The 24,512-nt window shown below is 37.3% G+C and overlaps 1 protein-coding gene across 1 annotated transcript in view; it reads left to right on the top strand.

Moving 5' to 3' along the window:
* LOC140236503 (uncharacterized) overlaps positions 1–24,512 on the top strand; it is a 123,879-nt gene that overhangs the window by 86,730 nt on the left and 12,637 nt on the right. The window contains exons 39-54 of the mRNA XM_072316424.1: positions 1,028–1,147; positions 1,462–1,581; positions 3,227–3,346; positions 4,733–5,797; positions 6,177–6,325; positions 7,038–7,190; positions 8,288–8,431; positions 11,082–11,484; positions 12,211–12,420; positions 13,537–13,656; positions 14,438–14,646; positions 16,332–16,419; positions 18,799–19,011; positions 21,073–21,186; positions 22,014–22,271; positions 22,685–22,873. Of these exons, the coding sequence (XP_072172525.1) occupies positions 1,028–1,147; positions 1,462–1,581; positions 3,227–3,346; positions 4,733–5,797; positions 6,177–6,325; positions 7,038–7,190; positions 8,288–8,431; positions 11,082–11,484; positions 12,211–12,420; positions 13,537–13,656; positions 14,438–14,646; positions 16,332–16,419; positions 18,799–19,011; positions 21,073–21,186; positions 22,014–22,271; positions 22,685–22,873 (3,675 nt within the window). The remainder of the gene's footprint in view (positions 1–1,027; positions 1,148–1,461; positions 1,582–3,226; positions 3,347–4,732; positions 5,798–6,176; positions 6,326–7,037; positions 7,191–8,287; positions 8,432–11,081; positions 11,485–12,210; positions 12,421–13,536; positions 13,657–14,437; positions 14,647–16,331; positions 16,420–18,798; positions 19,012–21,072; positions 21,187–22,013; positions 22,272–22,684; positions 22,874–24,512) is intronic.

Consider the following 24,512-nt stretch of genomic DNA (forward strand, 5'->3'; position numbering starts at 1 on the left):
GTCGGGGCTACATTTGGGAGTATTTTTGATGGTATTCGGCTGGTTTTGAACATTTCAAAACGAGACGAATCACTCCACGAATGTTCCAGTTCCCCGTCATTCATACCTCATTTTCATAGCATACGGCGGTATCATCTGTTTTGACGTAGTGAAAATTTGTGTGTAGGTGAGGATGTACTGTACTTAGTGTGACCGTCTGCATTTCTCCGAGTATGTGGTTACAACACACTGCACAGGTGATAAAGGGATGGTACAGTTTCGGTTGAAATGGGGCCTAGGTTTCCAACGTTTTTTTATGATTGGTTTTGAAATGGTTGAGATATCCAACACAAAGCAATCCTGTAAAAGGTGAGATCCAACATTTAGTAGGATAGCTCTATTTTACTTCGTTTTGGATATCTCAGCCATTTCAGATTTTCATCAGATAATTTCTGAATTCCTCTTAGAATTGCATGCTCTTTAACATTTCAAAACGTGGTTCCTGAGTATCTTGCAAAAAGTTAAAAGCTTAATCCTCACCTCAACCAATACTATACCATCCCTTGATAATATAAACAGACGTAATGTTCATAATCTGGTTCCCCCCTTTCTAATGTCGAAGTTGTTCTGAAGTTCGATCGAAAGAGAGAGAGAGAAAGAGAATGAAGGATAAATATCATTTCATTGGCGTTCTACGTTCTCCAAAAGTAAGTTGTCATATTTAGCGAGATATTTCAACTACTTGTCGAATATTGTTAGGTAAGTTTATTCTTGAGTCAGTTAAAAATATTAGGATTTACATTTTTTTTTGATTAAAAACAAATATTAACTGACCAGAAATGAACTGAACTGAATTCACTAGTTCGTAATGGAATCTAAGAGAGGGGAGCTACGTTAAAGGCAGACGTGATTTTCTTCTTTTCTTCCCTTGAGATATGATTGCGTATTTCAACCAGGAGTCGAATGCTTTTTTTAGCGAAACTAAGTAAGGAATAACGTTTAACAGAAGTAACTCATGGTGTTTTAAATTTGTTGTCAATCTGTGCAGATATCAACGAGTGCATGGATGATCATGGATGTCAACATTCATGTTCTAACACGAATGGGAGCTACTCCTGTCTGTGTGACCCCGGGTATCAACTCAACGATGATATGAGGAACTGTAGCGGTGTGTATAAAACAAAACTCTGTGAAATCGCTGAATTCTCAAGTATAGGCCCACTTCATTGCCGCCTCTCTTATTTTACATTGTATCAGTCTAGCTGATAGTTCTGGTTTTAAAATTAGTATTGCTATTGTAGGCCATTTGAAATTATCTATTGTAGTTTTATCTTTAGAAGAAAATTGATAAATATTAAGTCACTCTACCATACTCATTCAATGATTAAACGGAAAAGGAAGTAGTAAATCATGTGATGAGTCATAACTTTCAGAGAATTATCTTTCCAGTCTCTTTTTTTTTTTTTTCGTCTTTCACTACAGACGTTAACGAATGCGAAGTCGGTCACGAATGCGAACAGATCTGTAATAACACAGATGGCAGCTACGAGTGTAGCTGTCGAGATGGCTTTTTCCTTGACTTCGACAACAGGACGTGTGTCGGTATGCATCCGAAGTCAATTTTGTTACACTGCCCCTTATAGTCGTTAAGTTTATCTTAATAGTTGAAGGGAAAAAATAGGACCTGTTTGTAGTCGCTTTTTTTCACAAACTTTTGATAGGTGATGTCGACGTTGGAAGTGCTTTTCAATGATCTTTTTTTTTTAAGGAAAGAGGAATAGTAAAGCTTGTGACGAGGCTTAACTTTCATATGTAATGCCTAGTAGGAGAATAGGTTGTGATGACAAAATTAATTATCAGCACGTAATCAGTATTGGATGTTCAAGCTCGAAACTCTTGATGTTATCATTCTATTGCCATGCTAATATATTTTCATTGCTGGTTTTCTTTCATACACTGAGTAGAAGTGAAGCAACAAAATGCGAAGCAATCTTTAGAACAACTTGCTGATGTTGATCTACTCATTGTACTGTAGACGTTTTTATATGAGGGGCTTTTAGCGACATTTTATCTTGCTACATCTCGACGCACAAATCGTACCTGTTTATGTCCGTAAAATAACTCTGTTTTATCGTATTACCCTTTATTGTTGATGTTCTTTAACGTACTTTCGGAGAACAAAAATGCAAAAGGTGAAGATAATCCACTGACCAATTAATTTTGCGCCAGCATGTATTAGAAGAACCCAATTTGATATCTTCGTTTTGGGCATTAATTTGGTTTTAAAAAATCCACATTTGGTAACCGTTAACCCTAAAAAGACTGGGCTATTTTGGTAGCTCGAAAGACTGGGTGGGGGGGGGGCCTAAAGGGCCCCCCTTAAGATCTCGGCCGTGGATCGCGCGATCGCTGCAGAAATTTGCACAATGGTAGTGTGCGATGTAATCTACAAGATCGTATATGTAAATTTTACAAAATAGTCTTCTTTTATTTTATTTTGATTAATTATGCTAATTTATGCGAGAAATCAGACTCTTTGATCTAAATCAGTAAATAAAGCTCCAAAAGTGCTCATTTTTGGTGTAATTATTCTTTGTGGCATTCTTAGCAAATGTACTTGAAAAAAAAATTCGGTATCAAAATTAATTTCTTATTTATTTTATTGTTTTATGAATTTTTATGTATTTCTTTGTTTTTTTCGACCTTTTGTTTTTGTTGTTTTTTTAACAAAATTTGTGGCAGACACTTTTTAAAGCATAATGCTCCTAAAACAAATTAATTTTAGCCTTTGAGAGTAAAAATAAGCATATTTATATGAACCATGTAAAAAAACTCAATTTGCATTGACTTCGTACACAAAATCACGTTTTTGAGCCATTTTCGGCCTCGCGTGCATGCACAAAAAGTTATGTAACTTCAGAACCGTACCCCCGGGCGTCACAAATTTGGCGTCAAAATGTGCGGGAAACTCGAAAGAAAAAAGTCATAGAGCATCGCGGTGAGAGCATTGCGTGTTGCAGAGTAATCGCGCGAAATGTCGAGGGGGGCCTTTTAGGCCCCCCCCCCCCCCCCGCAGTGTTTTTAGGGTTAAAGGATTTGGACGATAGAAGAAACATGTTTACATACATGTTGTGTCAATGTATCTGTGACACCTTTGGTTTTGACGATGGCGGATGACTATATTATGCTCAGTCATAACTTTCAGACAGGTATCTTCCCTATTTTGTGTTTTCCTTTTTCACTACAGATGTCAACGAATGCGAAGCCAGTCACGGCTGCGAACAGATCTGTAATAACACATATGGTAGCTACGAGTGTACCTGTCGTGATGGCTTTATCCTTGACTTCGACAACAGGACGTGTATCGGTATGCATCCGAAGGTCACTATGTTAACCTACGCCTTGAGGTGGAGCTGTCTTTATTTGGAATTTGACATTTTTTTTTTATTCAGGACACCTCGAAATTTTTACTGTTTTTAAGGAACAGAGTTTTTGTCTTTTTTTAAAAGAACTGTCAAAAGCCACTACTTAAAAAGACACTAGTTAGGACGTGCCGTCACGTCGTCACCTATTGTATTTAATTTACGTCCTGTGATTTTCGACGTGTTCCCATTTCTTGAAAATTTGCACAACCTTATCACGTACATTTCCCGAGAAATGATCACTGACCCAACTTAACAGCTTTAACCTCAACACCGAAATATCTGTTCAAAGATGCAGCCAAAAAAGCTCATAATCTTAGATGAGACATAGCAATCATTTCAATTTCCACAAATAAGAAAGTGAACGCACAGTCATAATCCTTTATGCACATAGGTTGTACATCAGTAAATGGAACCGTTAAAGGGAAGGTAAACCCAAAGAGCAATGTGGATTGAGTGAAAGCAGCAACATTAGTAGAACACATCAGTGAAAGTTTGAGAAAAATCGGACAATCGATGCAAAAGTTATGAATTTTTAAAGTTTTGGTGTTGGAACTGCTGGATGAGGAGACTACTAGAGGATATGACGTATGAGTGGACAACAATACAAAGAAAATATAAAGGATATTCAACAAAAATTCACTTTTCTAGAATTATGAAAGAGCAGTGGACCAACCGCTTTCAGAAAGCAGGGGGAATAATTGCTTCCCTTAACATATGTCAATATCAAGTTGATGGAATTTGTAATTTTCATGAAAAATGGATTTTTGTAGTATTTTCTTTATATTTTCTTGATATTGTAGTCCACTCATACGTCATAACCTCTAGTAGTCTCCTCATCCAGCGGTTCCAACATCAAAACTTTAAAAATTCATAACTTTTGCATCGATTGTCCGATTTTCTTCAAACTTTCACTGATGTGTTCTACTAATGTTGCTGCTTTCACTCAATCCACATTGTTTTTGGGGTTTATCTTCCCTTTAATGCGTCTCCACCTACAATCGGCAAAAGCAAAATAGTGTGGAAGATAATCCTCAAATTAAATCCAGATTTGTTAACAAATAAACATTTTATAAACAGATCGAATAAGAAGTACACAAGCAGGATACAAACGGAGACATTCTGTAGAAGAGTACAAGTCATCAAAATACAATTAAAAGACCCTCGTGCAGAAAGACTCTATGGTATTAGCAACCAAAATCGTTCAACATTCGATGAACAGCGAATCTCGTTCAGGTACCTTTTGAAATATGCCCCGATATCTTCTTCATCATGTTGGTACACAAGAATATGCTAACCTGATCTTCCTTCTTCTCCTCTGTATATTACAGAACTGACTTTGACTTCAACAGCAAGCGATTACTTCTCTACATTGCCAACTCCAACAATTGACTACCTTTCTACGATGCTAACTTCCATGATGACACCAACCGTAAAAGAATATACCACAGAAGGAAGTACAACGCCCCAGGCCACCACGATCTCTTCAACCATTGAGTTCATCTTGAAAACAACGAAAGTGTCAACAACTGAATTACCAACAACAGAAATGCCAACAACAGAAGGACGCACGACAGAAGTGCCAACAACAGAAGGACGCACGACAGAAGAGCCAACAACGGAAGGGCCAACAACTGCAGGACGAACAACACAAGGACCCACAACAGAAGGGCCAACAACTGAAGTACAAACAACAGAAGGACCAACAACAGAAAGACCAACAACTGAAGGACAAACTACTGAAGGACCAACAACAGAAAGTCCAACAACTGAAGGACAAACTACTGAAGGACCAACAACAGAAAGACCAACAACTGAAGGACAAACTACTGAAGGACCAACAACAGAAAGACCAACAACTGAAGGACAAACTACTGAAAGACCAACAACAGAAAGGCAGACAACAGAAGGACCAACAACAGAAAGGCAGACAACTGAAGGACCAACAACAGAAAGGCAGACAACAGAAAGACCAACAACTGAAGGACAAACTACTGAAGGACCAACAACAGAAAGGCAGACAACTGAAGGACCGACAACAGAAGTTCCACCAACAGAGATACTAACAGAAGAAGGGCCAACAACTGATGGACTAACAACAGGAGAGCTAACAACAGAACGGCAAACAACAGAAGGACGCACAACAGAAGGACGCACAACAGAAGTGCAAACAGTAGAAGGACCAACATCTGAAGGACTAACAACAGGACGGCCAACAACAGAAGGACTAACAACAGAAGGGGCAACAACTCTAGGACCAACATCAGAGGAGCCGACAACTGAAGGACTTACAACAGAGAGATCAACATCAGGAGGTCCAACAACACAAGGGCCAACACCAACGGTTGATGTGCCCACAACCACGTTGCTGAGCTCAACGGCTGAGTCGACCGAAGGTACGACTGTTTCTGGTAGGATCAGCAGAAGCCTCAGCACCATTGTCACCACCTCAGTTTCTAAACTTGCTCTTACTTCAAATAAAGAGGGAATACGTTGGTAGCTTCATTGTCACTAAAATTATTAGTTCATATTTGTGACTTATGTATTTTCACTGTTTTCGATATTTTCATTCGTAATAGGAACATTTCAACAATAATCATTTCCTAGTGTCATGATTAACATTTTGGTAATTACCATCTTTGAATCAAACTCTTTAATTTGACGATAGTCAGCGCTCGTAGTGAAAAAAGACACACTTAATTGACATTTCAATTACTATACACACGACCTCGTAGTAAAACAGAATTTTGATATCGCTTTTAATTCTTATTTCAGGGTCTTTCTACTTAGACTACGGGTTAGAAGAAGATGACCTGGCAATGGAGAAAGATTCTGTGAGTCGAGGCTGCTACTCCGTGTCGCCGGCCGTCGGCCCCAAAACAGGACTACCAGTAGGGAAGGACGTCCTCTTTTCATATATCAGGGTAGGTTTAATTCCAGTCCGCCATTGACATTAAAGTGACAATCCAGACGATTTTCATAATTTCACATCATGTAGTACATTAATCGACAACTCCATGTATAGATTTGTGGAATTTATTGTGGTTCTTGAGCAGAGAAACAATAATTTCAAAAACCTTAAACAAACTACACTGAACAAGGATGATGACATAGGAGGTTCACATATTTCAGAAATGTAGCAGTGTAATTCCATTACAATACCGCTTCCTTGCGAGTTCACCTGTGTATAATCTATACATGCCTTCTCCTTTTGTTCCGCTTCCTTGAACACTTACTCATGCATTCTTATGGTGACTCTGCCATGTCATCATCCTTGTTCATTGCGATTTGTTCTAAATTGTGTAAACATTCTTATTCTTCAACCCAATTATCATAAATTCTGAAACGCTTTCCTCAGTATAACTAATTTATAGTTGTTCAAATGAAAAAAAAAACTGAAATCATTCGGAGATTTCCTTTAATCCTCTCGGCATAGACATTAAGTAATTACTTATAAAACTCATGGTACAAATGAGTCAAAGCATGTTGACAAATTCCATCGTATAAATTTGAAGACTTCGACACCAATGTCCAATACATCAATGTCAAAATAAAAGTGCAATCTCAGCATGCTATATCTTTTATTCTCGAGGTCACATACTAAAAGCCTAGATTTTATTTTGCTTTTTCTCTCAGATCACATCATCCGGCGCGTTGGTCTTCTCAAATGCCACTAATGAGAATCTAAACAGCTTCTTCAACCCTTCTCAAACTGATGAACACAGCGTCGTCTTTGTCCTTGGTGCCTCAACGGATTTTTGCAGCAATGATTCACAAATCTACTATCAGGTTGGAGCATATTAACTTCACTTTGATGTTGTCTCAATAACGAAAGTTAACGTAATAATAATAATAACAATAAATACATTTTCATGGCACTTTATACGAGTGTTTGTACGCTTACTGGTGCTGTTTATACAAGAAAAATATAAAACACAATAACATTTAATAGGATAATGCAATACCAAAATAGCAGAAACGGAACGAAGAAGAAGAAAAAATGCATGTGATACAGAGATACAATAATTGATAGTTGACTGTGTACACCTCCAGAAAGAAAATTGCAAATGACCAAAAAAGATGAGTTTTGAGAAGAATCTTAAATGATTCAATAGTTGAGGCATGGTGAATATGAAGAGGAGTTGACATGTATTTCAAAGGGTGGTGACAATGGAAGAGAAGGCTCGGTCACCATAACGGGTTTTTGTACGTGGGCCGTGAAGTAATTGGAGAGAGGAAGATGAACGGAGGGGTCTGGCAGAAGAGGAGGAACGGAGAGAGACTAGCATTTAGAAATGCGTGAGTGCAAGATAACGTGTAATTTTGTACGTCAGGAGTAGAATTATGACTGTCTTTTGTGACACAAAGACAAGATGACAATGTCAAGATTACACACATAATTATATATAAAAGCAACAATTCGAGAAAATATATTATTTTTAAAAAGAAAAAGAACTTGTTTAATTCCAGTGTTAGTATTCTTCTCATCAAGCAATGGTGGCACATGGAGTTTACCAAAAGTCTTTATGCTCAAAATTTGTGAACAGCTAACCTGAAATGTCAGTACTCTATTGTATCACAGCATTATTTGTCTGAATTGGCTGAATTCACACGTATTTTTGAAGTATGTATAATCATTAGATGCTTCAATTTTTTGGAATAATCCAACCATAATTTACCAACCATGAATAGCCAAATATCAAGATAAGTTTATTTGTTAATTACCTGAAATAGACATTGTGATTTTTTTTTTTACTCCTTCGCTCTTGCCGTCCTCCTCTTGAACTTATTGAAATTATTGGAAGCAGATTCGAATGCATCATCTCGGTCATAAACAAAACAAAATAGAATGAAGAAATGATAATATGCATTATCTCATATCGAAGGAATACGTCGGTGAGCTGGGCGCCATACAAGAGTTACTGCAAGACGCTGGGGAAAGCGTCAATCTTACTGACATCGTGTACACGTACGCTTTGAAGGTCACCTTTGTCAATCTTCATCCTGCGTCATCAACAGCAAGTGATGAAGTAAGTGTAGAGACAACATTTTCGCTAACGATAGTAAATATGTGTTACAGTGTACTTTGACATTATATTGCGGTAATTTTTTTTTTATTTCTTTCGTGTTTGTTTTCAGTTTTCATCAGACTCTTTTTTTTTTTTGCTAAATCTCTATGCATTTTACTTTTCGGATGCCAGTCAAAGTTCTGCCCATTTATTCATTTTACGTAGCTAAACATGATGCTCGTGCTTTGATTCGATGTATTATTGGGAAAATAATAATTCCATGACAGTTGCATGTGTTGTATATTGGCTACTATACACCTTCTCATAGGAATCAAGTGACACATGTAACATACATGTAACAACATCGCATGAAGTGGCCTCATCCCAATAAACAAGCCAAGAACGCAGCAATGGAGTTCCCATTTCACGTACATGCGAAAGAATACGCGGTGACATATGTGAACCTGCACCACAAAACAACAAAAGGTCGCCAGACGTGGATTTTTAGTTAAGGACAGATTCTAAGAGGGCAGACTCTAAGCTTTAAAATGATGTATAACTCAATTCAAATGGACACTCCTAACCTATCTAAATATAGGTTTTCCCATTCATTTTCAAACTTTTTTTCATTCAATTTCACAAATTTTTACTTCAATTTCGTCGCAGGATGTCGGGAATAGGCCAATCTTACCTTCAGATTCGTCTTTCGTCATTCACTTTCAAATAAAGTCCATTCAATTAAGTCATTTGGCATACATTTTCGTCATTTACAGTTCAAATTCGTCAGTCTTACTCGCAGCAATCAAAACAGCAGGATCGATTTCGTCTTTTGTCAATCATTTTCGTTAAATTTTCATTCATATTCGTCTCATATCACTATCTGGTGTGATTTTCCAGTCATTCATGTATTTGTTTTTCTGTAACCGTTCACATTTTACATTCAGGAGTTAACATACACACAAGTGCCCCCCCCACACACACACACACAGGACCACACATACAGACACACACACTAGCAACCCGAGTACACACTGATACAAACAGACGTACCGTCTCGCAAACGAAAACATTGACAAATGATTTCTAGGCAAACATGATTAAAGACAAAATTTAAAGGTCCAGTTTACCTTTGGGAGCAGTCATTTGAAAATTTTTCAAGATATCGCCTTTCATGCATATGTGTAGGTCTGTTTGTACCACAAAACACCCTCCCATATAATTTTTTTTTTTTTTGCAATAAAGCCTAAGATATAAGGAGATGTCAGTATTTTTCACAATAAACCGTAGCAGTATACGGTTTAGTCTGGAAACATTTTTATTATAGCTATTGTTCACATTTTCTATATTTAACAATACTGAGCATCCATTGTACTGCTTCAAATTTTCACTGTGGTTGTTTCTACACATTTTAGAACTATTTTAAAGCACTAATGCTAGGTTCTTGTTTCATCTGCAAATGGTAAAATGTGCCTTTAAGTGTAGAATTGTATCCTGTTTAATGTCAAAGAATGGATAACATAATTATGTTTGCTGCTTTCCAGGGTACAAAATTTAAAGTTTACTTCATGCATTATGCAAAAACCTGAACATTATGAGATAAAGTTCAAAAGGTAACACTGACATACTGTCCTGGGTTATGACTTTTGACTGCCGTTTATCCTTTAATCAATTTTGGTTGGCAGTCATGTTTTTCGTGTGTATTGTCTAAGCAAATGGTTAGGGAATAATGTGTAACGATACAATTTACGAGAGAAAGTAAAAACATGTCGGCTAAAAGTTGGTTCATTATCGAAATACAGAATCGACAACACCTGACTAATTTGAATGAAAAAAATCATGAAATTTTGTGAACAAAATTCACATTCTGCGATCCGTCAGCGGGAGTGATGAATTTGAATGACAATTGACGATTCTGAATGCTATGTCTTTGAAAACGTTTGATGAAAAATGAATTACAGTGACAACTGACGAAATTGAAGTTAGGATTTGCGTTCCACGTGCTTCTCGGGACGAAAATGAATAATACATTTTAAAATTGAATGACAAAAGTGCGAAAATGGATTGGAAAACCTATATTGGAAAGAAAGCGCTCACTCTGAAAAAGTGCGAACTGAGAAAAGAGGCTCTGAAGTACAGGGTCTATCTGTCTATTCAAGCGCTTAATCTTTACCAAACTGTGCTAGCTGTGTGATGAATGGGACAAAAAACAGTATGTAATCCACTGGAGCAACAACAATGAAGGAATTATCAGATCAATTAGAAATTGAGCACACTCTATTAAAACATTCTGTCCATGATTAATGCCAACTTTCAAAGCAGTAGTGTTATCCTTTCAAATGTTATCAGACTTGAAAGTGAGGAGTTTGCAAAGGGTTATCAAGAAATGAAAAGGGGCCTCTAAGACATACCTGATCTCACTACTCTCCAAAAAAAAAGGTTTTAGAAAAACTGATACTGTAAATGCACTTTCCCATTCATTTTATGATTCCAAACTCAAAAATAATGTACAAGAAGAATAGTTATTGTTATTGACTTGGTTCACTCGTTTCACCTTTCTTGAGTCCTCATGTGAAATCAAGGGGTGCAACTTTTTGTTCGTTTTGTGGTGCACGGTCACATATATAACGTAATTCACAGTAAATAGTATTCTACTTATTTTCTTTTGTCAAAGGTTAACACTTTCCAGGCAATTATTGGTACTGATGGCGTACACACTCTGAGCGTCTTGCATTATGATGCTAACCAGCTGCAGTGGGATGTTGGCACACGAACCGTTGCGGCAGTGATCGGTTACAATACTGACGTCTCCTCGTTGTACCTCTATGAGAATGACATTCCGAGCAGCTACCAGCCATTAGACAATCGCATTGTCTTTAGATTGGACAACAACACCGCAGAGTATGTCAATCCCAGGAAAGAGTGCATGGACTGGTACGAAGAGGCGGAAACCATTCCAGATAGCTCTGTGACTCTGACTTGTCCGTGCTCTCTGCTGCAATCAGTGTTTGACAGGCGTTTTTCACTTTGTTCCGAGCCACCACAGTCGGCATACACGCACGGCCTGCTCCCGCCTGGTAAATCACTGACCCATTATACATCTCATTTTGTTGCATGTTCCGGCGTACTATTCCCACACCCCTTCCCAGAAGTAGGAGATGCATGAATTGAATCCATCCTACATGTATACCCTATGTTTACTTCAGGGTTGTTACTTTTTGATTTAGGTAATTCTTTTCATGGTAAGGGCAAAACGAATGGAACATTCACAACAACAGCGAAAAGTCTGTCTATTTTTATTGTATGTACACTTTCCTTAAATTATTAGGGTATGTCACCGAGCGGCGAATGTGTGCTAACAACGCATGGTCGAAAAAAGTTACAATAAATTCCGTCGCAAATAAAACAGTCGCAAAGCTACTTTAAATATGTTCAAAAACTTCGCCGTTCTGTTAGATAACGAGGTATGTAATTGTTCTACGATTTTCTGCTTTTGACTTTGCAGTCTTGTAGACATGTAGCTACAAGCTAAAACAGAAATTTGGTGATGCCGGTGGAGTTACGTTGATTTTTCAGATTGCTTATCCTATAGTGGTTATATGAAACTGCAATAATGTTTTTTAATCGGTCTGTTTCTGGGTAAGTTCCTTGCACATATTTGTCCAGCTTGCAAAACTAACACCTTACCTGAATCTTATTATCACTGTAATTATCGTCATGCTCGAGATTATCATTGCTGCACCGGTAAATCAATAAACATGATAACAATTAATATGATATTAACCTGCTTCGTTCTTACATAGATGCATCCGAAGGAATATTGTGCTTCCAGCGGTCGCGAGGTTTGACAGTTAGTAATCCGTTTGAAGGTATCCAGCGCCAGGGTCCCGGGGTGCGTTGTTACTACGATGTTTCAACCTTCGCTCTCATCACCAATTTCCGCGGTGTCCATGCGTACAGCAGACAGCAAAGCATAACTGCTTACACGGAAGAAGCAAAGCTTGAGCTATATGGTCAGTGTTTATATTTAGTAAAGATATTATTTTGAGTTTCAGGTCTTCAATATGTACAGTTAAGAAGATAAGAGCCCTTTGCGAGTGTAAAGAATTTCTGAACAGAGCGACAATACAAAATAGAGTACCGTTCCAGTAGATATCTTCTTTCACACAAAAGACAATCTTATACACAAAATGAATGAAGCAAAGCAAAGAATAATCAACGTCTTTACAAAAATACAGCTCAATCTCCTGTAGCTGGCTTTTCCCATGAGCTTTTGTTCATGATCAAAATCAGCCGAAACGGTACATCTTTTTCCTCGTGGTTACTTTTGCTCTCTATTACTATATTTTATGAGAGCAATGAACTTAATGAACAGACTATAGTACTGTAAGACAAGCGTTGCGTTTAGTTGATTTCGTCATATTCAACACTTCTATTCGTTATGTAAGTAATCTTTGGTTCTTTCAATTCTTTAACTATCCCCGTGTTTTGTTTTGTTTTTTGTTTCTTTATACACTACTACATTTGCTTTTTTAACTAGTTGGTATGTTGCAAATTGCATTTTGATGACTATTACATAATTTTATTCAGTGATGTGTATTGCATTTTGTTGTGAAATAAATTTTTGAGAAATTAGTGTGATTCATTTATTTTAGCTCATAAAGTGAGGGGTCAGCACAAATTTTTGGTGGGTGGTATGTAGTCCCTATTTACTGTGGCAGGAGGACTGTAATGAAGAAAATTAAATCTTTTCCTTTGAACAGACAAATTTTACTAACATAGGTATTAAACAAGATCGTAAAAAATCCTAGATTAAAAGTTTCGTTCAAAAAATAAATTTGTCATTTTATTTGAAAAAGACAGGTACCTTACACTACTTAAGATATATCAATAATTTCCCGAAGCATGAAAGTATGCCTATATATATACGTATACATATATATATATATATATATATATATATATATATATGAAAACAAAAATCTGGTAGTGGCAAAAGTTGTAGCTTGTGTTGCTCAGCATGACTGATCAGACATAAAATAATGCATTTTGCATTGTTTACAAATTGTACAGGGATTTTTTGTTATCAGAATTATCATCGTTTTTGCTCACTTTTCTTATTTTGAAAGATTCTGACATTCTCCCTGCGTACTACTGCATCTTGCGCTCGGAGAGTGAGGTGTTCAAGACCCTCTATGATGAGCGTAGGAAACCCGCAACGTGCCAGGACTACAGCTTCCCGCTACAAGGTATCGGTTTTAGATTATGACATTTAGATTTGATTTTGGTGACACATCTTACTCCCTCTTTACCATCCGTAATCATATTGTTACGGCGCCCTGATTTACTGCAATTATTCAATTCAATCAAAATCAATAGTATATTTATTTCCCCAAAAAATACATCATACAAATCGATATATAAGTCATTTTGACCTCCATCCAGCTGGGAAGGACAGATTATTGAACAAGGTATAAAACATATGCACGAATAGTATTTTAACGAAAAAAAAAAGCAACGCATACTTTGCCATTGTAACAAAAAAAAAAAAGAAATAATCATAACGATGGAATTAGTGTCCAACATACATGACATGTACTTTTTTGAATACTCTACACTTTTTATCTTGGACATTCAGCCCTTTTCGTATCTGAGAATCAAGATCAATTACATTGTTAAAGCGACCTTAGAAAATAGTATGACTGTATTCTCAATTCACTGAATGAGAATACAGGTGGATATGAGAGGATGACAAAATTATACAATGTGTGCATCTCAAAGTCGTTGAACGATTCAAATTCTGTCCTCTGTCCCATCCACAATGTCTCATTCGACATAGACGTAGAAAATTGATATAGAATTGACCAAAAAAAAAGATAAGTAAAGATCTGTATTAATAATATCAATATAATTACATCAATATTTATTAGATGATTTCAGATAACACGAATGAGGTAAGACTTGGACAGAGTCCATATCAGGCCATGGCACGCTGAGCATTACAGTCTATATTTCATGCATTTTCATCAGCATTCACCTGGGGCGACCCGCACATCAGTACACTGGACGGTAATAGGTACACATTCAACGGGCTTGGGGAGTACACCATGATCTCATTCCCAGACGAGGTGAACTTTACCCTGCAGGCCCGAACGGCCAAGGCTCTCGACGCCGACAATAACGAGGTTGACACCGGCACAGTTTACGTTGGCTTCGCTGCCGAACATGGTGGCACGAAAGTACGTTTTTCTTCGTAACTGAACTCTGCTTGATTGCTCGGTGGTTTGGACCTTTTGATGAACAATTTAGATTGAAGGTTTGGAAACCAGTTGGGTTGAAAATGTTTGCTTTACCACAGTATTTGATTTTCTACATTCGAAAACCAACACCGTTTCTATTAACAGATTTGTATCCCGTCATCTATCTATCTATTCATTCATCCATGCTTCAGTGTCCTTGTCTATTTATTTAACTTTCTACTTTACTGTATATTTGGATATCAAAATATCGAATCATTTTTCCATGCATGTGTAATTTCCAAAAAGAACCAAAAAAAAATACTTTGATGTTCGAATTATGAGGATGACTATGTGCGGCCTTGTCAAAAGTTCACTAGCCCAAACTGGTGACACGATTGGTGGTGATATCAATTTATAAGCCCGATCGTTTCCGTTCTTTGCACGTTTCAGTTGTAAGGATATAGTGATTTGGAAGGGCAGAAAAGAATAAGTAAAGTCTAACGGGATGGAGTTTTCCATGTTTTTTGTTGACAAGTAACCAGATTTGGCCACGTTAATGGGAAACTGCTTCTTTGTGACAGTTTTTGCAATTAAATTTTGTTATTTTCCGAATGTCTGTGGGCGTCAATTTCTTATTTTTCAGAAAGAAATTTTATGAAAGAAATCAAGTGAAATCGTTATGCATTGCATACAGCATGTACAGGATGAAAGTTAAAGGATGGGAGATGGTTGGGAGCAACAAACAATCTAAATGAATGAATTTAATTCTTGCTGCCATGGGATACAAAACATTTGGTTTTTGCAAACATGTATATATTTTCTCCTTTTTTGCTGCCCTGATCTGACTAGGACTCTACATTTTATTTTGTAACACAATTTCATGTATGCGCGAAATTCAATTTTTTGTGTAACAGAACATTTCTAAAACAAATCAGATATTATTTCCAAGGAGAACGAACAAAATGTATACAAAGTCTTCGACATGAACAAAATTCAGCTATTAACCTTGATATTTCAATTTAACAGCCATGTAACTGATTCAGAGAAGATCTACAGGAATATCACAACTTTTTAGCTAATGTAGACTTTAGTTACATATTTGTATCCATTTCTATTTCTGTTCACATTAATTATCCCGTTAGATAACTTTCCGCATAAGTTTCTGTGTATAAACTGACATTTAGTTGTCTTGAACGGAGTAATTATTAGATCTCATTGCATCTAACCCAGATTTTTATTGAAAACTACTAACCCGGAGGAGATTGGATTAGACTACGACTGAACGTATGCTATGACTACGCAGTAGTGCGAAATAGTTATATTTATCGAGCATCGTAACAAAATTTATGCACGTCACGTGGTATCAATCTGGCCTACTACAAATCTTGCTGTTGATAGCACTATACAGTTGCATGCATTACATATTATTTATCGTATATTATAAATTGGGTATCTTTAACCACGTGACGTGGTGCTCGCACAAATTCGCCGAAATTATAGGACACAAGCAGCAAAACCGACCAAAACATTCAATTATAAACATCTGCAAAAGTTTCTGCCCAGCACATCGTTTTTGCTTCATGCAGTAGAACGACACTCACTCCAATATGAAAAACCTGGAAGAGGGAACTATATCGTATGTCTCTAATGTCTGTCTCTTCTGTTTGATCTGCCACGCACAACAGGTACAGCTGCTGTTGAACGATGAAAGAAATGCTATAAGCATCCTTATCAATGGGACCCAGAACGTGACTGTTGATAGCATCAAACAAGGTACTGATTTTGATTATATAGTCTATTTTGTCTTTTTGTATGCTACTCTCTAAAAAAAAATCGAGTGAAATATTCACTCTTGAAGGAGTGAATACAAAAATGCACATTTTGGAGTGACCTCAGGGATCACTCGAAGATTTTGGAGTGATCCCTGAGGTCACTCTAAAGCGAGTGAAAATTAACATTTTCACTCAAAATTCACTCCAATTTCACTTTAAATTCACTCTTTTTTTGTATTCACTCCTTCAAGAGTGAATATTTTCACTCGATTTTTTTTAGAGAGTACGTCGTTTTTCTTCGTTAATGGAAAAAATTGTTTTATGTCTTGATGTTGACGAGACTAATAGGAAAGATAATGCAAAGTGCAAACGGAAATTTGACCTTTTCAATTATACAATCCAGACGTCATTTTAGTGTGGCTTTTTTTTTTTTTTTTAGTTTTCATCGAGTAACAGGAAATAAAATCAATAGAACTCCAAAACACACGAATATTCATCTTAGTAAGTGTAACATAGGACCTGCCGTTTTTCTCAGCATTAGTACGTTCAATGTACAATACATTCCCGTTTATCGTAAGTTTGATTGCTAATAATTCTCGATTGGTTCTCTGATAGTTTTTATTATTTTCTGTTATTCTGTCTGGTGTAAAAACATCGACCAAAGTCTCAGGATACTGTAATAAAAAGAGGAAGCCTGGAATCGTACATTGTAACGTTCACATTTGAGTAAACAGTCATGATCTGTTTCAATCCACTTCATTATTGTTCTCCGCGTGTGAGTGTATAAGAAGATAAATAAATCTGACCGAATAGGTAACAGGAGAATCTGTGTGTGTCGGGTTTGCGTCACACTCGATGATAACGTTTTTTTATGCCTCCGCCACGAAGGCATTATGTTTTCGGGTTGTCCGTCCTTCCGTCCGTCCGTCCGTAATTAATTTTGTGGACAGCGTAACTAAAAAACTGTTTGAGGTATCATAATGAAACTTGGTATGTATATGTAGTGGGCAAAGTTGTGCCTATCAACTTTTGAGTGCAGATGCTCAAGGTCAAAGATCAAGGGTCAAGGTCAACTGCTCTACATTTTACTATTTCCCTAGTATTTATGCATTGCCAGGAGGTATTTTCTTGAAACGTAGTGCATGCATGTCCTACCCAATAAAGAAGTTTCGGGTCATGAGGTCAAAGGTCAAGTGAAATTGTTAAAATTTAAAATCTCGGAAATGGTTCAAGGTATCTAAATGGAACTTAGTACTATGCATGTACTGACTGGCAGTGATTATTCAGGGATTTGAGGGTTATGGGGTCCAAGGTCAGGGGTCAAATGTCAAGGCAAACTCCTCAAAATTTCACTTTACCCCTCACATTTATGCAATGCCTGCAAGATTTTTTTTCCTAAAGATTGAAGTATACATGTATTACCCGATAGAGATTCTCTGGGAATTTTTTTTTGCCAGAAAGGTCAAAGGTCAAGTGAAAGTGCTAAATTTCACTTCTTCCATGTCTTCCATATCTCCAAATTGACTAAAGGTATCATCATGAAACTTAGTACATATTTATGCATGTTCTGCTTGACAGTGCATAATTATATTGAAAACTATTTCACTTTCGTTGTCTTAGCAACTATTGCAATGTATCGATACTGTTAGTTTTTTTTTTGTGCTATTATTGTTGTTTTCTCTGTACAATTGTATGCATTGATTTTGTCACTTAAGAAAGTGAGATTTATGTTTGTGTTATATATTGTGGAAAAAACGAATAAATATGAACTTGAACTTGAACTTGAACTTGATTCTCATGAGGGAATTTTAAAGTCATGGGGTCAAAGGTCATGGGTCAAAGGCCAGTTTAAAATGGTAACATTTTACTTCGTGTAGTTAATACTGAAATTACCATTTTTCTCCATATCTTAAAAAAATCACTCAATGCATAAACATATACAAAAACATCAAAAGTCAATTAGAAATCCTCAAATCCCTGAATACATGCTCCCTTTGAATACAAACCATTCATTCAATGAAACCCAGTTCAAGGAAAGTGAACATTCCACACGTTCATTACAAACATGTCATTTTGATATTTTGCCAATTATGTTTAACCGTCATCACACATTGTGAAGACGTACTATGGACCTATTAGGAGAATCATGCATTATGGCGGAGGCATACCAGTCGCCATAATTACCAACATTTCCAGTTAACATTTCTTATATGTATCGACAAAACCTTTCCCGTCGCAAAGGCGGAAAAGCAACAAAGTATTTAATGAGCCCCTCACCAGAGTAACCGTCTAATGCAAGTAAATCAACAAAACATTCAATTAGTACCACAAAAGAGTAGCCGTATGATGGAAGTCAAATGTCGAAATTTATTGAAAACAGGTGGCTATCAGGACGACGACTCGGGTCTCTTCATAGAGTACGACCCACCCAGTGAGTACAAGGAGAACGCAGAGATTCTCGTATCGTTCGAGATTAACAGAATGGAAGGCATCGCCATCAGTTTCTCCGTCATCCAAGGATACAAGAGCCTGTCGTTTTCTTTCCATGCACCACCAGAATACTCGACCATAGGAACAAGTTATGGTCTACTTGGTGAGGAATCACACAAACACACACACAAACACGCCAATACACACTCACATATATACTCACAAACGTTATCTTCCCCTCGTACTTTTTTTTTAATAGAAATAGCTTCAATTCAATTCAATTCAATTCAAAGTTTATTTCATTTTTCGACATAACATATGTTTCACTTCTTTTGATAACAGAGAACAAGGTAAATAGAACATAGTGAAATGAATAGACTGTACAATAATTGAGGACCTATAGTAATCATACATTGTATAGTAAAAAAGCAACAGAAGTGATCGAAGTGAAGTACATGTATACCGTGCGAAAAATGGAGGGACCCACTAAAAAGACAGAGCTTGTAGTGTGTGGGCCCCCTCATGTGACACTCGCAATAGGGATGGAGCGTCTTGAGAACACTGCCTACAACACACGTGCTCACTCGTGCCTATATGAATAAGTAATTCATACAGAATCACAAATGACATCATAAGCACGTGTATTCATGGTATTATTCGTCAATGAACAGATTACTGTTACACAAAATTATCATTTGCTAGAATCCCACATATTATGAAAACGTTTATTTATTGTGTTTTGTGTTAAAGGCGTGAGACAAGCTCAGAAATGTGTGGTTTTTTCTGTGTTAGGCATTACCTAATTTGCGATTCTCGCACTCGAGTGACATATCACCCGTGGGTCTCTCTCTCCCTCTCTCCCTCTCTCTCTCTCTCTCTCTCACTCTCTCTCTCTCTCTCTCTCTCTCACTCTCTCTCTCTCTCTCTCTCACTCTCTCTCTCTCTCTCTCTCTCTCTCTCTCTCGATGACGCACAGGACAGAGTGGATCAGTGAGAATTGGATGCGCGAGTTTAACTTTGGAACTGTTCAAACCCACGAACGCAGCGAGTGGGTTTTAGACTGTTCTAAAGTTAAACGAGAGCATCCACTTCTCACTGATCCACGAAATAGGCCTGTGCGTCATTTGTGTTATAAAATGGGCCCGTAAATTCATGAAATACAACCATTTTCCCCATCATGCATCCGGTACACCTACAACACTATAGAAGACTTGAGCCACTATGCGTTCGGATTTTACCGGATGCATGGCCATGCGTTCGAATTTTACCGGACGCATAGCTCAGTGTGGATCAGTAAAAATCAATGCGTGACAATTGACCAATCAGATTGCAGAGATTCTTAAGCCCATTTTATAACATACCCATAAAATGTAATATCTATGAAAGGTAGAGATGGTAACGAACTATTAGAGTCAAACAACTTTAAATGGTTGCATCATAATTATGCGCTGTGCATTATGCGTCTTCATTAGGATTTCGAATTGTTCGACACCTAAAGAAAACTATGTTTTCATAACTATGAGAAGCACTATTATACAGGAAAAGAGTCGTTACGTTATCGTAGCATCATTGCCTGAAACCCTGAAGAAGACGCTAGACGCGTTAGAAATTTGGTTGACTTTCATAATAATGCATGAAGTGATCTTTTTCATCTCATCCTTTGTGTACTGAAACAACCACGTGGACTAAAATTCACGTTATAATAGATGATTTATATAAACCTATTGCACATCATATTGTCGAGTATGATATTATTCATAATGGGTTGAATATTCATTGGTTGATACGCAACACATAATCTCCATTGTATTTTGATTACAAAGTTAGTTTATGAGACGTTGTGCATTGCAATTAATGACACAAAGGGTGAATACGACTACAACCGTTCTAGACTGTATGTACCCAAAAACGAAGTCTGTATTTTGAGTATGTTAAACTGTGCATTTCATCGTGTATTATGTGTGTTATAAACATTATAGACAGTACTTACAATTTGTATGTTAAACGCTATGTCAAAATGTTCTATTGATACATTCAGACGCAGAGATCAAAAGAAAAAGGCAGAGAAAGAAAGAGAGGTAGAGAGCGAGAGAAGAGGAGAGAGGGAATGAGAGAATAAGGAGGAAAGAGGAATATAGATAATTAGTGGGGATGTACAAGTTTCTCCTTCAGTTGCCCTTCCAAATAATCCCGATGGCAATTGCTCATTTCAACTTTTCTTCAGGAGTGTGGAACGGTAATGCTACCGATGACTTCCTATTGAGAAATGGCACTACCTTCGAAACGCCATCCAATGGAACCCTGGAAGAGTCTCAGATTTATGCATTCGGTCAATCCTGTAAGTACTGGTATTATTCTCTGAAAGCACGCACTGGTCCACGCTGTTGCTTCAAATAGATAACATATGTACATGTGACAAGGTCTATAGCGCAAAACATAATTTCCAGAGATGGAAATTCTCTTGAGGTTTCTCTTCCAATAAGTAAGTTAATAATCATTCACATAAACGAAAATTTTTTCATGTGCTTTGTATCCTAAGGCCTACCATAATATATCAATGTAGATTGTGTGCGTCTTTTGACAAAATGCTGTTACTATATCATGTCCAGACTTTATTTTCCCTTAATCTTGGGATCAAGAATTTCGTCTGAAGTAACAGCCAAGATCATCGCGATTCTTCGATCAATTTTAGAGCAAGTTACACCGAACCAAAACTTAGTTCAGAACATGACACTTATTTCTCCAGAGGTTGGTTTATCATTCGTCATTGTCCTCTACAAGTGAATGACAAATCCGCGCTGATTACGCAACTATGACGTCACCTGTTTTGTTCGGGGTTTTTGTACAACATGTTCTTGAAGTAATCTGAGCAAAAGCATGAAATTAATCCTTTCACCAAATCGTAGAGCTTGTTTTACGAACTTATATCCGGCATTTTCCATTTTTAACCTAATAGTTTAAGAAAATAAAAACTTTTTTTTTTAGGTAGAGATCGTAAAACTGTCGAAGAGGTCAATATAAAAAATTCATATGATTCCCACCTTAACTGTTTACGTCTGATCATCCACGCCGCAGTGTTACTGCCATCATGATAACGACGTGATGTTTGATCATAGTCTCTTTTATATGCTCAGTGATGATTCGCCCCTCGTTACTGTCCTACAGGGAACGTCCCATCAAACGAGATCCTCTTCACCTATTCAGAGGGGCAATCCTGGACGGACTTCAATGATCCGAACTTCAGGCCACCGTCTGTCGGTGACCTCCTCCAACAGGCAAACGAGTCGTACATCGCCGAAGTCCAACAAAGGTGCAAAGGGGATGAGTCGTGTATTTTCGACGCGCTCGCCACTAATGACATCGACGCCGGAGTGAACAGCCAGAATTTTTCGACAGCTTCTACCTACGAAAGGAATACGCTGGGTAAATGAAATGAAAGGAAAGAAAATATGACATTGATACGTACGCGTGTAAAAAGATGGAAAACACAACAGAAAATTGATGAATTGACAATGAAATGGAAAAATTCTTTACAGTTTAAATGTGAGCATAGTGGGCAAGGTCATTTCAGGATAGTAGCCAAAACGTAGCGGGAAAATTCCTTCAGAAATAACCAATGATTTCATGATTAAGGCTAAAAGACGCCGTAAGAGGTCAGTTTATAAATACAAGTATCTACGAACAATTTTTGTTCATGTTAAATAATGCGTGAATATGAGTGTCGTTTTCAATGGGATCTCTTTGTGAATATGCTTAAGTTGATTGTGGTAAATAATGGATGTGGTAAATAATGGTTGCAGTTACTTATCAGATGTAACAACTGCACTCTCTTTCAGCTAACTTCCCACCTTCCGTTATGAGCGTCGAGGATTTAAGTGTCATTAGAGGTTTGCAACAGAACGACACTCTGGCAGTCATTGTTGGTCAACGTTACACGCTGCAAATCAATGTCAGTGACGTCAACGAAGACAGCATCTCTTACACAATCAACGGGCCGGGCTCCGAAGGCGCAAATATCGATGACGGTGAGTTGTGTATGTTTCTCAACGTTGTTTCAATCGGGCTGTCTGGTAAGACACGATAGCAATCAAGTAACTTTAGTAATTTACGGGAAATCTTACTTAATGATTGTTTACAGTAAGAAATTAATTAGCCTTTTGAACTCAGTACTTACAATGTCATATTTTTTCTTGGTGTGACTATTAATCATATTCGCCAAGATGAATGGTAAAATATCGAAGATTTAATGGTGGATGTAATGATAAGCAATAATGATGATAAGAATGTAGGTGAATTTATTGTAGCACATTTTCCACATTACATGTCATGTTCAAAATGTGCTTTACCATAACGAATTAATAGAAGAGAATGACTGTTGAGACTATGGGTTACAAAGAAATTTCAGTTTATCCCACAGTTTAGGAGCAGCAGTTGAATGCTTATCCACCAACTGTGGGTATCATCTTGGGAGTTGGATAGTTCAGAGTGATGCCTTGAGAGGAGCGAATGGAGTACCGAGGTGGTAGCCTGATGGTTATGAGTTCAGAAAGATGGGGAGGAGCGAAACCATGTATGCATTTGAAGATGGGGAGGGAGCAGCATTTTGTAGTGAAACTGGGACTTCACCAATGATGAGCAGCGACTCTAACTACCAAAGAATGGTTTCATGTGACAAGACTTTGATGAACCTGTGGAAAGTCTTTATGCACCATCTAAATTCGCAGCAGTTTCCCAAGTTCACCGTATATAGAATACACCATTGCAGCAATTTACTAGTAGTCGGTTAGTGAGGATTAAAGGCATTAATATAGCTGTAAACGTTGATATTTTTGCATGATTAATTCTTCGTTCTGAGCGACTAAGAAACATGTTCGCGGGTCATTGTATTCGCGCTGCGCAATATTTTCAATACATTCAGAACGTGCAAACAAAATTGTGAAGATATTTTTTGCGGGTTTTAGAATTCGCGCTGGCCAGAAGTAACGCAAAAAAACGCAAAAATTAGTATACTGCAAAAATGTCTGCGTTTACAAAATAAGGATGAGCGTGGCCTAATGACCTCTTTGCCATGGTACTTGCAAATTTAGTGCCACAACATTACTTGCGCATTCAATGTCACAACATTAATGGATGTTGTGTAAAATGGAAGAAGACCGCCATATATGTCACCAAGACATATATGTCCACGGTCATGTTTGGCTCTGAAGTAGTAGATGTTGATCTTCTGTAATTGCTGACAAGTGCCAGGTATGTGTAGGCCTAGCTTTTCTTGTCATCATTGATTGCAATCTATTCCTTGTTCATGAATCCGACATAATTTTTCATTGAAACAAGAATCCGTCACGACAACAGTTTCTTCTGAATTTTGCATCATCATAAGATATGAAGTTAGTATAGTTGTATGTCATCGCCGTAACATTGAGTAACTCTGTTTTGTCATCATTGATATGAAATCTACTCCTTATTCATGGATCCAAGATCAAATGTCATTGAAACAAGAATTCATCACTACAACAGCTTCTTTTGCATCTTTGTCATGTCATCATTAGATATGAATTTAGTAAGGCTGCATGACATCGTTCTAACTATGGGCACGTGTGAAATGTTTTACTAGGAACGTGAATAGGTCGGATGTGTAGACAGAGAACAGGATGGGTCCTTGAC

Source organism: Diadema setosum, chromosome 13 (genome assembly GCF_964275005.1).
Source record: "Diadema setosum chromosome 13, eeDiaSeto1, whole genome shotgun sequence".
NCBI classification, from domain to species: domain Eukaryota; kingdom Metazoa; phylum Echinodermata; class Echinoidea; order Diadematoida; family Diadematidae; genus Diadema; species Diadema setosum.